General features: G+C 41.0%; 1 protein-coding gene across 6 annotated transcripts in view; it reads right to left on the bottom strand.

Annotated features, from left to right (window-relative positions):
* LOC137320967 (dmX-like protein 1) overlaps window positions 1-15,329 on the bottom strand; it is a 209,858-nt gene that overhangs the window by 97,933 nt on the left and 96,596 nt on the right. For all 6 annotated transcript variants that reach the window (XM_067983005.1, XM_067983007.1, XM_067983008.1 and 3 more), the window contains exons 12-17: window positions 10,744-11,440; window positions 9,932-10,053; window positions 9,326-9,415; window positions 7,051-7,174; window positions 5,166-5,285; window positions 1,400-1,609 (exon numbers count right to left, since the gene is read on the bottom strand). In XM_067983005.1, the coding sequence (XP_067839106.1) occupies window positions 1,400-1,609; window positions 5,166-5,285; window positions 7,051-7,174; window positions 9,326-9,415; window positions 9,932-10,053; window positions 10,744-11,440 (1,363 nt within the window). The remainder of the gene's footprint in view (window positions 1-1,399; window positions 1,610-5,165; window positions 5,286-7,050; window positions 7,175-9,325; window positions 9,416-9,931; window positions 10,054-10,743; window positions 11,441-15,329) is intronic.

The following is a 15,329-nucleotide window of genomic DNA, read 5'->3' as shown; positions in this document are numbered from 1 at the left end:
AATTCATGTGGCAACAGGGATGGGAGGAAGAGAGTTTTTAAAAAAAAACAGTACACTGAGTAAGTGCACCAGGTGTAGTACTGAGCTATATAAACCAGCAAGGTCCCAGATTTAATGCCTGACCTATGATGAAATAGTTGAACAGTAATGGGATCCCTACCATTGGCCTTGGTGTCCCTGACAAAGGAGGGTGGGGAGGGGAGGGGAGTCAATAAAAGTCAGATCAGCTAGGATTCCTGTTTCTGTTCAGTGGCACTATTGGAAAGTACATGAGCGCGACTTCTCGATCAAGATTGGGCTCAGTTATCATGCCCCCACAAATAGCATGAAGTAGTGATTACATGCAGAAAAGAAAGTTTTCTTGAAAATCTGGTATTTAGCTGGCTCAAAACAGCATAGGCTGGACTGACTATTTCTCTTGTGTCTTGGAAACCATTACCAAACAGTACTTCATGGGTGGTCTGTTAATTATCTGATTTATATTCAGGTGGTGCACATCAATTGGGGACTCTCTTGTATCCATTTATATGAGAGTTTATCTAGGGTGTGGAGTGTGTGATGTTGATCTGTGAATAAAGGCTTGGAAGTAACTGAAGACCAGGCTCTAGTATTCTATCCTTCACCACCTGGCTATCCAATTTAGAACAGGTCTGCCCAAGTACAGTTTTAGCATAACTTTTGCCAACTTTTAGTTCACTGTTCGGACTGCACATTTTAGCATTCTTTTTGCTTTGTAGTTTATTAATACCTCTAGATCCTTTCAACTTCAACCGTAGCCACTTGTGGAGTACCATTTGTGTTGACCATTTTTTCTTACTATGTACAGTATTTTACAAATATCTGAATTAAATTTTATCTATCATTGGTCTATTGATTTACATATTTTGTCTAAGTCCTTACATTACAACAGTGACTACACGTCAAAAGAGCTTAATTGGCTATAAAGCGCTTTGGGATGCCCCGAACTCATGAACAGCGTTATTTAAATGCGAGTTCTTTCTTTCTTTAACTCATTTTGTAGTTTCTTTCGTTGCCCGGAAAGTGTCTCAGGAAAAGAACAACCTGAAATGCTAATCGAGCTTTCTTTTTCAGACATTAATTAACCTGCTATAGATCTTCAGCTTTTTCTATTTTTATTTCAGATTTCTAGCATTTGTGGTTTTTCTTACTTCTATACATGTATACAGTAGAGGAACAAACTTAACCATAATGACGCAAGGCAAATAAAGCTTAAAACAAAATCTATTTCTAGTTACATTTAGTTTGCAAAACAGGCACTGACTGTTAAAGCATAGTCTTTATTTCGAACTGTGCAATTATTTATAGCAGTGATATTTCAAAACATTGAGTTTAAAGTCACTCATGGTGACTACATTTTAATCATTAAGCGCACACTAACCTGCAGAGGGAGTAGCTCTAATAATTTCAACACCTTCTGGCAGAGCTAATTCTTGGCTATAAACTCTTTTTGAGGTGAGTGCTAGTCTACTGGCACTCTGTAAATTTGCTTTACAAGCCTGGTATTTTTTGAAGAAAGGCGAATGCAATTTTTCAGAAGAGGAGCTATTCTGTTCCTCTGGAGGTGACAAAGAGGTTTCAGCAGTGTTATCTAAGAAAAAATAAAATTTTCATCTATTAGTAAAGTTCAACTGACACATTGGGGTAAATTTTAACATACCAGTGGGATCTCAGCAGGGGGTCAATACGCGGGTGGGAAACTAGGAAAAAAATTTTGTGCATTTTGTCGTGCGATCGCGACTCAACTGAAGGCCCTTAATGTGACTTTCAGATTTCGCGTCTCCAAGCTGCGCAGCGGGTATACTGCGCACTCGAATGATGTGCTGGGACCTGGATTATTTAAAGAGACATTCCAACCATGCGTTTTGAGGGAGAATGGAGAAATCCACAAACATGGAGCAGCAGATGACAAGGCCAACACCCCAGTTCAGTGACTCTTCACTGGAGTTGCTGTGTGTGAGGAGCAAGAGGTAAACATTGTGCCCGGCAGGTAGGAGGAAGCGCCCTGCCTCTGCGACCAAGAAGGCCTGTCTCGAGGTAGCAGAGGAGTTGACCAGCAGGAGCATTGTCTCAAGGGCTTGGATGCAGTGCAGGAAGCGCTTCAATGACCTCACCAGGTCAGGAAAAGTGAGTACTGATTCACCTGCATTCTGTGGTGCACATTATCGCCCCCTCACACTCTGCCCTGCAAAGCCTACTCCATCACATCATTTGTGCACCCACTCACCCTGAACTAGATGCAACTGGGTGAAACTGTCTGATACTCACCCTCTGATGCATCTGTTTCGTTGTCAGTCTAACCCAAAGCAATGCATCAATCGGGTGACCCCGTAAGCCTCACTCACAAGTCTGTACTTTTTCCACTTGTAGAAAAGTGCACAAAATGCAAGGGAAAGGAGTCGGACAGGAAGGGGGGCCAATACAAATAGTGCAGCTCAGCTGGATGCAGGAATGTCTGGCTGTTGGAGATGTGGAGACTGGCACCCCACAAACATCTGGTGACCGAACTTTAACATCCCTCACACACATGAATTGATGTCATCGATGATTGACCTGTTGCACATCTCAGGATGCTCATTGCAACATCACTTTATGCGATCATTCTTAATATTGTTGTATATTTTCTTTCAGGGCCTTCAAGGAGGCTGAAGCAGCAGACGACCTGGACGTGGGCGATTCCTCAGAGGAGCTCCATGTCTCTGAGGGCATACCGTCACATCATAGTGAGCCATGCACCAGCATAGATACTCACACTATTAAGAGTGTTAGTTGGGTTGTCACCTGGTGATTCACTACTCGCAAGTGAGCAGGAGCAGACACTGGTTGCAGGGGCAGCTGTGGGGAGTCCGCATCGGTGGGCACACTCGTCTCCAAACTCTGCTCAGCTGGACGCAGATGGTGAACCTTGGGGCCATTGTTGAGAAGGAGAATGATAGAGGTGCAGCTCCACCTTCGCGACGTACTGGAAGATATGCTACGCGCACACTCCATAATAGTGGAGAGGATGGAGGAGTCCACCTCCAGCATTAGTGGACTGGTGGCACATGTAAGTGCGGGAATGTCTGCGATGGAGAGAATGGAAGCCTTCACTGAGCTTCAAGCACGGCTCTCAAATGAGTTCACTCAGGCCCTGACAAAAATTTAACATCCGTAAGTACTTTAAGTAACTAAATTGGCCCTTTAAATATTGTCCCACTGGCTAAGTGCTGGCGGGACTTCCGGGTTTCAGAAGCGTGCGCTCACCCAAACGCATCTGGGTCAAACCCGGAAATCGCTGTGTTGGTGCCAGGATCTAGTCCCGCTCCAAAAACCGACAATTTTCATGGCTCACCTGCAACCCCCCCCCCACCCCCAACCCACCCATTCTGCAGGGTTAACATTTACCCCACTGGCATCCATTATACATACAGCACAATGCTGTGCACAATTTACTGCATTGTTAAAAAATTTGCTAGTTACGTTGAACCCACTACCACAACATGAAACACACTAGTTCCTATGGAAAAGCCAGCAGTAGGAAGCAACCAGCCAGGGATGAATAAAGGTAATGCGTAGCTAATTTAAATTACATTGAAGGTCAAATAATTATGCATAATTGTCCATCACAAGATTTAATAAGTGGGGTAGAGTCCATGATAGATCAGACAGAATATGGTCCATGGAAGAAGTGGGATTGATGGGTTAAATGGTCTTTTGCCAATCCACTTTTTACGGTCATGGCTCAGAGCCTCAACATTGAACACAGCATTCTGGTCCACCATATACAGCACCATCCAGCGGCAGAAATTGTGTCCTGCAGCAACATAATATGCCGCTCACCCAGCAGTCATTTTTTGATAGTCCAGATGAAAAACAGCAAGGGATGGGGGAGGGAGTAGAGGGGGAGGAGCAGATTGATACTTGGGGTGGGGATCCTGTTAGACCACAGTGCTGGCAAGGTGGTCAGTAACTTTGCTATCAACCTGCTTTTTTCTTCAACCAGGCTCTTGGTGCTTGCTCCCATTGTCAGTTCTTCACACTTCCCTCTCCATTTGCCGATCCCTCACCTCTAAGCTATTCATACACCGAGTCTTGTACATGTCTTTTTATTTCTTTAATTTCTCTCATATCTCCTATTGTCTCATGCTAATGTCACTTTTGCCACATCTACTATTCTTCACTTAAACATTTTAAGGATCACACTATTTTTTTTTTTTGCTTGTACATGTGCACGAGCGTGTATGTACGTGCATGCATTAGTGTGCACGTTTTATCTCTCTTTTCCTTCTTCTGTTCCTTTTTAAACACTGTTCATCAGTGATATATTGCAGTCTTGATAAAGGGTCCGCTCACCCCAAAACGTCGACTTGCCCTACTCTCTCCACAGATGCTGATCTGAGTGTTTCCACCATTTTCTGGAAAACAGCAGAATCTAGACCATTAAACGAGGTTTTAACCCTAGATGTAAGAATGTGTTTTGGCTGTTTTACTGCAACTGTTATTTTAAGAATTTATGATTGCAAACAAATGTAAGACACAACCAACCCAGCAGTAGCAGTATATACCTTTATAAACAAATCAAATGGTTAAGTAACAAGTTAATCTAGGAATATAATTTTCTTGTTTATTTGACCTGCAAAGCAGAAGATAACTCAAAAGGCAAGTTCTATTAGGCATAATTATTTGTCTATAGACTATCTCTGCTTTAAGTTTTACTTATTCTTTACAAATCCAGGTTTTCAGATCTTATACGTAAAGACCTGTAATAATTAATTTAAAACTATTGGAAAGACTTTAAAAATAATGCAGACCCAAAATTACCAACATCAACCCTGTATCATTGGTGTTAGTGCACTTGGAGTCTTTAGACATCAATTTTGGACTGGCTAGACTTCATACTATCCCAGGCTCCACTGAGGATTTGTTAGATTTGTAAAACTTTTAAAGCACTGACCCAATCCTTTAACTCATCCAAAGTTTTTCAAAAATGTTCATTTTTCAACAAAAATTGCTACTATGGGAGGGAATGGACCAACAAGCAGTTAGTTACGTTGTTCCAATGATTTCCTATGCAAAATGCAGCTCTGTTTGGATTTGTCAAACTGCACGTTTGACAATTACATTCAATTTCTATATTAAATGCAATCTCTCTTATAAATGGCACCTACCCACAGAGATCTGATCTGATTTCAGGTGTAGATGCCACATATGCAGCACCGAGTGGTTGTTCTGCTTATGTTCAATTACCACCAAAAAGAATTTTTCCGAAAACCCATCCTGTGGTTCTTCTGTAAATTAATGAAAATTAGTAAAACAGTGCTTCATAGATTCTGAACATTGCCTAGATAATAGTGCATTACTGGATACTGGAATGTGAAAGAAACATTTCAATTATCAATGTCTTTCTCAAACAAATAACCAAATACACTGCAGTTTTCGATATCTTATGCAAAGGAAATAAAGCAGCATGGGAGGCATTTGTGCTCGAAAAAAGTTCAGATTAATGGATAATTTGAATTAAGTGACTTGGAATTAAGAGCAGACTGTACTATTATGTAGCCGTTAACAGATAAGCCACCAAATATCTGCTTTGATGCATGAAACAGTTGAACAATGTATACCCTAACTGTACTTTATTTTCAGTGAAGCTGCTACAATGCTGCACATTGTTTATATGTTTGTTGCGCCAATCTTATGTCTGAACGCATCTCCTGCGAACATTTTTCCATTTAAATGTGGACATAGAATTAGTAATGAAAATATAAAAATAAGGACTTTAAAATGGGGACAGAATTACATCTGCACATCTTGGTCCAATTATCCTTCACCCTCAATATTCCATTTCACCTGAAGACTACACTTAGTCTTGACTCTCCAGGTGCAAAACCATGAGTAATAAACTAGTAAGTAATATAACTTTATAGGTATATAATATGGATTTGATTTAGTACATAATTTACCACCAGGAACCATTAAATTAGACATTTTTCAACAATTATTGTTCCATTGATTTTTTTCCCCCCATTTTACTTTACAAAGTTTCCTGAATCTTCTAATTATAGCTATGATGTTTTAAAATAATATCGACCATTTACTTTTTCAACTGGAGCTTCTTGAATACTGAAAATTTGTGAAATATTTTTGTTAGTCTCAAAGCCAAATTACTTGGACTATTATTCAGCAAAACTGACATTTTCAAAACAGCTCCACTGTTAAAGAAACTTCCAGTACTGTAAATGCCAAATTAAGGTTTAAAATATGACACGATTGCCACAAGTGACCACTATTTGAATCACCTCCTCTCCCTGGGAAGCTGAAAATCAAAATGTATTCTAGAGTCTGCAATTTAACTTTGCAAAAAAGATCTACATCTAGCTGGTAAAAGGCCCTACATTCATATAGCGCCTTATCACTTCGCAAAAATATCTCAAAGCACGTCTGAGTGAATTACACGGTTTAGTCACAGCACTTATGTGGACAAACATGAGATTTTTAAAATTATAAATTAGTTGTTTTGTCATTTGAGTACTACACACTCAACAAAATTATGGAGTTAGAGTTAGAAATGACAAAATCTTTTTCAATGACGTTCAACAAAAACTAATGAATGTTCATTGCAAGAGAAAATAAGTATAAAAATTTGATTTGTAAAAATAATGGAAAAATGAAAATATCAATTAAGTAACCAACAAAAAATAAAAATTAAAAACATTAAAATATAACAAATTATTTAACAGTATTACATAGGTGAAAGGGTTGCTATCAAAAGCCAGTGCCAGAAACACCACATTGGAGCACATCAGTTTAGATGTGAAAGAAAGGAGTAACTGAACAAAGGCAAAATTAGTCCATAATTAATGAACAAAGTGTAATCGGCAATCCTGTTAAATTATATGCTCACAGGATACAATGATTGAAGAACACAAAGCAAACAAAGAAGTATTATTCATATATATCATTGAAAGTAATTATTTTGGTAACAAAAGCACCCAATGTAAATCTGCTATGTAATAATTTTGGAAAAGTAGATCTGCACTAAATAAGACTTTATACCTGTTTCCTGTTGTGGACTGGTTTCATTCGAAGTCTTTCTTTCATTTTGCTGCATTTTCTTGGTTTGACTAACTAATATAAAATCCTCTTTAAAGACGTGAAGCAACTGTGTCTCTTTCCCATACTAAAATAAAGAGAGTGTTCAAATAAGTAAATTACAAAATATAACTATAAATTCTTCACATAGCTCAAGGAAGGGAAGGGAGAAAGGGGACAAGGGAAGAAAGGAATTGCATTTATATAGTATCTTTCATGACCTCAGGATGTCCCAAAGCGCTTTACAACCAATGAAGTACTTTTGAAGCGTAGTCACCGTTGTAGTGAAATGCGGCAGGCAATATGCGCACAGCAAGGTCCCGTAAACAGCCATCTGATAATGACCACATAATCTATTTTAGTGATGTGAGTTGAGGGATAATTATTAGCCAGGACACAGGGCGAACTCCCTGCTCTTCTTTGAATAGTGCCATGGGATCTTTTACGGTCATCGGAGAGGGTAGATAGGCTGTTGGTTTAACGTCTCATCCGATAGTGCAACACTCCCTCAGTACTTCACTGAAGTGTCAGTCTAGAATATGTGCTCAAGTCTCTGGAGTGGAACTTGAACCGACAACCTTCTGATTCAGAGACGAGTGCTACCACTGAGCCAAGGCTGACACCAGGAAGCTTGTAGTAACATTGTAAATAAATTTAAATTTATATTTGTTTGCTTTGACACTTAAAAATCAAAGCCCAATGTGTTAGTTTGATGAACAAGTTACTGACTGAATTGAACAATAAAATTTAACATCCCTCCCTTCTGTTTTGACTTCACTTCCTTCTGACTGTGCAAACAACCTTTTCCCCATGCATCTGACAAAACTGTGATGTGGAGATGCCGGTGATGGACTGGGGTTGACAATTGCAAACAATTTTACAACACCAAGTTATAGTCCAGCAATTTTATTTTAAATTCACAAGCTTTCAGAGGCTATCTCCTTCCTCAGGTATTTTTCGAGGATTTCATTTCCACATCGTTCACCTGAGGAAGGAGATAGCCTCCGAAAGCTTGTGAATTTAAAATAAAATTGCTGGACTGTAACTTGGTGTTGTAAAATTGTTCACATCTGACAAAACTATTCTTGATTCTGAAGATGGAAGGTGCAAAACAACCCATAAAGACAGCTGCATAGCAGACTTTTTTTTAAAATTTGATGCGGTTTTCATGATGCATGGATGCAGAATCTGCTGTTTAACTGCAATTTTAAGGCAACTAATCTGTGCAGGAATCAATTGTCAGAAGCAATACAAGACAACCATGAGCAGGTAGACTCACAGCCAGACTAAATGGCTATTTTATTAAACTTTAAAATTAAAGTTAGGAAAGCTCCTACGTGATTATGATGGACTGCTTTCAAAGTATTTAATGTTAAAAAACAGCCGACAAACATTTTAATGGTAGCTGGTCAGTAGAGCTCTGTGGATCCTTGAACAAAGGGCAATATAGTGGGATATAGATGCTGTCCACTCATACTGTTCTCAAAGGAGACTGCAATGTCAAACTGTCCCCATAGTATAATTGCAGCAAATTACAAAATACCCCCTTTTTTTTTTTTGAGGAAGCACCTGGGCTGCAGTGGGGGGAAAAAAAACCCAATAAAAAACGATAGCTGCCTAAATTGCCATATCCACATTAGAGCTCATCAACTTAAGTTTAGAACAGGGTAGATTGGTAAATCAAAAGGTGTCAGCTGTGGCTCAGTTGGTAGCACTCTCACCTGAATCAGAAGGTTGTGGGTTTAAGTCCCACTCAATTTGAGCACATAATCTAGGCTGACACTCCCAGTGCAGCAATGAGGGAGTATGGCACTGCCACAAGTGGATGATACGTTAAGATGAGGCCGTCTGCCCTCTCAGGTGGACATAAAAGATCCCATGGCAATATTTCAAAGAGCATGGGAGTTTTCCCCAGTGTCCTGGCCAATATTTATCCCCCAACCGATACCTAAAACAAATTATCTGGTCATTACCTCATTGCTGTTTCACTGTTTGTGGGAGCTTGCTGTGTGCAAATTGGCTGCCGCGTTTCCTACATTATAACAGTGACTACACTTCAAAAGTACTTCATTGGCTGTAAAGCATTTTGGGATGTCCTGAGATCATGAAAGGTGCTATATAAATGCAAGTTCATCCTTTGCATTCAGTTATCAAAGTACAACATTAATACGTTAACATGAAAATCATTGCATAGGGAATTATAGAAGTAGGAGAGGAAAAATGTTTGCAAAGTACTTACAAGCTCAGTGATTGCATCTAGTTCTATAATGCAGCCTGGTCTTGCTGTTGACTGCTGACTTACAATATTGAAAACCTCTCCAACAAATCTCTGTGATAAAATGTTATAACAGGTGAATTAATGTTCAGGTATATTTTCCTTTACCTCAATCTCCAGATTGAAATAACTCCATAACGTACACAACTTTCATGGCTAGGCAGACACAGGATATTCCGCCAATTACCAAAAAACCCTGGATTAGTTTCTTGATCTATAACTATCTTGAGAGAGGGAAGAACTTCCCCGCTCAACCTCCCCCAAAGTAATTACTGATGAATCGTTAACAATCTTTACCATACTGAATAGCACATTTTAACAAAAAATTCCTTATAGGAATGCTGAGCAAGTTTCTGAGAACAGGTTGGGTGCCATTGTACATCGAAGATACAATACGTAGATTGGTACCATCAACAGCCACTACTGACACAAACAGTGTAGTGATAATAAAAACAAAAAAAAAGGCAGCCCATTTCTGCAGAGGGTATGTGCACTTAAAATAAGATATCTAGAGCACAAATCAAAATTTGCATTGCTCATAGTATTAAGCATAATTAAACTTTTACTTACAGCGATTTCTGGATTAGAAAGCTCACTTAAAAGCTTTTTAGCGTCAATAACAGCTTGGTATAATCGTAAATAATGTCCATCGCTTGCCACAAAGCAAGCACTAGGAGAGTTGCAGTATGCACCTAAAAAAAAATTAAGTTCAATTATCACATTGTATTGGGCACCCATAATATTACTGAGTGGAGCACATGGTTGATGTACATAACTGGTGACTACCACCTACCAAGTTTCTCCAGAGCACTGGGACACAGGTGGGTTCAATAGCAGGAAATGGGTGGGTTAGAGGTAACAGCAAAGTGTTGACAGATAATGAAAATAAGGTAAACCTGAATCAACCAAAATTGCATGCAAAGTAATATAATTTCTGGCAAACCAGAACTGTTTAAAATAGCATTCTTCTTTAACATAGCACCCAAAGAATCGTGAAGTTAGAAATATAGAACTTCATTCATTATTTAGTCGTATACTGAAATTCTGATTCTGTAAGTTTCACCACATTTTGTTAGAGAATTAGATAAATACGACACATGCAGAGTACGAAGTACTATTGTTATGATTCACATATGTTTGTTAACTGAATAATGAAGGCTCTCTGACAGTTACATGCACTGATGATAAAAAAAAAAGTAAATAAAATTGCGTAGAGTTCAAATAAAGTTATGTGACTAGCAAAGTTAACTATGCATGGAGTTAAATATCAAAAACTGCAGTAAATGTATTCTTACTATTTTCCTGTACATTGAGTTGAGAAGCTACATTTAGAATGTGAAGCCACGCTCTTCAAGAACTCAAAATGTACATGCAGTACTTACCTAGGCAGTAACTTGGGATTAGAGTTGGCAGCCAAGCCACATTTGAAAAGGCTGAAATGTGGAGAGAATTGATTCTGGCCAACTCTGACACCCCTCCAGAGTACGACAATGGCCCAACTGGGTCAACTCGCCAAAGAATTAGTTCACTATATATAGAATTAGAATCCTGGAATGTAGCTGCTGTACTATTTTCCTTCTGGTGTCTTGATACTGAATCACTGTGTTGTAAGGAGTCAAAGCTCCTGTCTTCATTGTACAGACTCTCATCATCTGGTGTCCGTAGTGCATTATGATATGAAGTAGTCAGCAGTAATGGCAAAACTGAATGACAAGCTAAATCATTGAGATGAAAGCGATGACCACAGTAACGAGACTTATGAGAGACGCTAAGTACAGTTGAAAATGCCGACTCCTCTGCAAAGCTGACAGCCCACTGATTCAAGGATCCATCTGCATGTTTTGAGATCATGAGCACATTAGGTGTGAATATGCTCAGTTTTAGACTACCAGATGATTTATTCTGTCCAGCAGAGATTAACATGCCAGACGTAGAGTGGGTCAGGCCAGGTGGCTTCTGTTTCCCTTGTTGAATAGCCAGGTCTACATTTTTTGTGCAGGCATACACAACTATATTCTTGCTGAGAGAGTTTGCATCACCAGTGGGGAATGCAACAGGAATTCTAGAGGCAAATGAAACCTAGAAAACAAAAGTACAATTAGAATCACCATCTCATTCACTATGTTCTTTCATAACGAATTTGGACAATGTTTGTTGTTTATTTTCAAGACTGCAGTTCAGCAGTGTTAAACAAGCAAGTTACGCTGTGTGCAACAGACTAATAAAAGGATTGCTATAAAGCTTGAGATGCAACAATAATGTTCCAAGAATCCTGCAAGAAACAAAGGGTTTAATTTTTGGAATTCATTGTGTGATTAACTCTTTCAACACTGCCAAGATAACAAATTGTGGTGTACCCAGCTTCCCACAAGCATCACTGAGTTTTCTCATTCAGCAATTTTCAGGCATTCAAGTTGCTTAAAAAACTTATAAAGTTTGACATGTCCCTCCAACATGTAACTGAGCCAGACTTCAATAACATAAATATGACTGAAATAACTGGAAATACAGAGTTTCAAAGCTAGGTTTCAGGCCAAATAGAAACAAGTTTTATCTGAGGTGATCCAGAGTTTGATAATGGAGGTGGGATTGCTGGAGGCAGAGGAAAGCATAAGTAAGTACAGGCACAGAACATTTTATTTTAAAAATTATAGCATTTACATGAAGCGTGGTAGAAAATAAAAGTTTCACAAGTCTTGATGTTTTGAAAAATATATTTTAATATTTCATTAGGGCAACAAAACTATTCTCAACATTGTTGCAATATGAATCATACAGCACAGAAAGAGGCCATTCGGCCCATCGTGCCTGCTCGTCAAAAGAGCTATCCAACTAGTCCCACTCCGCTCTTTCCCCATGGCCCTGTAAATTTTTTCCCTTCACATATTTATCCAATTCCCTTTTATTATTGAATCTGCTCCCACCACCCTTTCAGGCAGTGCATTCCAGATAGTAACAACTCGCTGTGTAAATTTTTTTTCCCTCACCTCTGGCTCTTTTGCCAATTACCTTAAACCCGTGTCCTCTGGTTACCAACCCTTCTGCCACTGGAAACAGTTTCTCCTTATTTACTCTGTCAAAACCCTTAATGATTTTGAATGCACGATGGGCCGAATGGCCTCTTTCTGTGCTGTATGATTCATATTGCAACAATGTTGAGAATAGTTTTGTTGCCCTAATGAAATATTAAAATATATTTTTCAAAACATCAAGACTTGTGAAACTTTTATTTTCTACCACGCTTCATGTAAATGCTATAATTTTTAAAATAAAATGTTCTGTGCCTGTACTTACATATGCTTTCCTCTGCCTGGTACCACGGTTGCAACCACAGGGAAGTCTATTGTCAATTTGTCCGACCACACCCTTCAACCAGACGAAATCGAAGTTCTCAGCCGAGGGCTCAATTTCTGCCCCACTACCAAAATGGACCCCACTAGTCTCGCGGCGGACACAGAGGAATTCATCAGGAGAATGAGGCTCCGGGAATTCTACCACAAACCCCAAGATTTCAGCAGCGAACCCAATGAGACAATCGACGATCCGGAACAGCAGACAGAGGGATCCGCGGTACAGCAACCGAAGAGGAAAGAGTCAAACTGGACTCCTCCGGAGGGTCGCTGCCCTCAGCTTGACATGTATGCTCAAGCTGTCAGGAAATGCGTCAATGCCAGATTCATCAGCCGCACTCAGAAGACCCAGAATGTCACCCGAGCACAACGCAACGCCATCAACGCTCTCAAGACCAACCGCAACATCGTCATCAAACCAGCGGACAAAGGAGGAGCCATAGTCATACAGAACAGAACGGACTATTGCAAAGAAGCATACCGACAACTGGACAACCAGGAACACTACAGACGGTTACCCGCAGATCCGACCAAAGAACACACCCACCAGCTCAACAAACTGATCAAGACCTTCGATCCAGACCTTCAAAGCATCCTACGCACTCTCATCCCACGTACTCCCCGCGTGGGAGACTTCTACTGCCTCCCAAAGATACACAAAGCCAACACACCCGGACGTCCTATCGTATCAGGCAACGGAACCCTGTGTGAGAACCTCTCTGGATACATCGAGGGCATCCTGAAACCCATCGTACAGGGAACCCCCAGCTTCTGTCGCGACACTACAGACTTCCTACAAAAACTCAGTACCCACGGACCACTTGAACCAGGAACACTTCTCACCACGATGGACGTCTCGGCACTATACACCAGTATCCCCCACGATGACGGCATCGCTGCGACAGCATCAATACTCAACACCAACAACAGCCAATCTCCGGAAGCCATCCTACAACTCATCCGCTTCATCCTGGATCACAATGTCTTCACCTTCGATAACCAGTTCTTTACCCAAACACACGGAACAGCCATGGGGACCAAATTCGCACCCCAATACGCCAACATTTTCATGCACAAGTTCGAGCAGGACTTCTTCACTGCACAAGACCTCCAACCAACACTATACACCAGATACATAGACGACATTTTCTTTCTATGGACCCACGGCAAGGAATCACTAAAGAGACTACACGATAACATCAACAAGTTCCATCCCACCATCAAGCTCACCATGGACTACTCCTCAGAATCAGTTTCTTTCTTGGACACACGAATCTCCATCAAAGACGGGCACCTCAGCACCTCACTCTACCGCAAGCCCACGGACAACCTCACGATGCTCCACTTTTCCAGCTTCCACCCTAACCACGTCAAAGAGGCCATCCCCTATGGACAGGCCCTGCGAATACACAGGGTCTGCTCAGACGAGGAGGAACGCGATGGACACCTACAGACGCTGAAAGACGCCCTAGTAAGAACGGGATATGACGCTCGACTCATCGATCGACAGTTCCGACGGGCCACAGCAAAAAATCGCATGGACCTCCTCAGGAGACGAACACGGGACGCAACCAACAGAGTACCCTTTGTCGTCCAGTACTTCCCCGGAGCGGAGAAACTACGCCATGTTCTCCGCAGCCTTCAACATGTCATCAATGAGGACAAACACCTCGCTATGGCCATCCCCACACCTCCACTACTCGCCTTTAAACAGCCACCCAACCTCAAACAGACCATCGTTCGCAGCAAATTACCTAGCTTTCAAGAGAACAGCGTCCACGACACCACACAACCCTGCCACGGTAACCTCTGCAAGACATGCCAGATCATCGACACAGATACCACCATCACACGAGAGGACACCACCCACCAGGTGCATGGTTCATACTCCTGTGACTCGGCCAACGTTGTCTACCTCATACGTTGCAGGAAAGGATGCCCCAGAGCATGGTACATTGGCGAGACCATGCAGACGCTGCGACAACGGATGAACGGACACCGCGCAACAATCGCCAAACAGGAGGGTTCCCTCCCAGTCGGGGAACACTTCAGCAGTCATGGACATTCATCCACCGACCTTCGGGTAAGCGTACTCCAAGGCGGCCTTCGAGACACACGACAACGCAAAATCGTCGAGCAGAAATTGATAGCCAAGTTCCGCACCCATGAGGACGGCCTCAACCGGGATCTTGGGTTCATGTCACGCTACACGTTACCCCACCAGCGAACAAATGTTATCTGTTTTTAATATAACGGGTCAGTTGCTGTCTTTTCTATGTTTCTACCTCTCTATCTCTGTTTTTTTTGTTTGTTGTTTTTTTTTTGGTGATTTGTATATTCTGTGAGACCTGGCAGGTAACACCTGTCTGTCTGCACACTGATTGCCTTGGCAACGGGCAGTTGAAAAAACTGTCTGTACTCACCAAGCATTGTTCTGTGAATTATAAATGCGATTTCATTTCGAGGATTTCATTTTCACATTTTCACCTGACGAAGGAGGAAGCCTCCGAAAGCTTGTGAATTTAAAATAAAATTGCTGGACTATAACTTGGTGTTGTAAAATTGTTTACAATGATTTTGAACACCTCGATCAAACCTCCCCATAACCTTCTCTGCTC

The sequence above is a fragment of the Heptranchias perlo genome, chromosome 4, assembly GCF_035084215.1.
Source record: "Heptranchias perlo isolate sHepPer1 chromosome 4, sHepPer1.hap1, whole genome shotgun sequence".
Taxonomy (NCBI): Eukaryota; Metazoa; Chordata; class Chondrichthyes; order Hexanchiformes; family Hexanchidae; genus Heptranchias; species Heptranchias perlo.
This window is presented reverse-complemented; position numbering and strand designations above follow the sequence as displayed.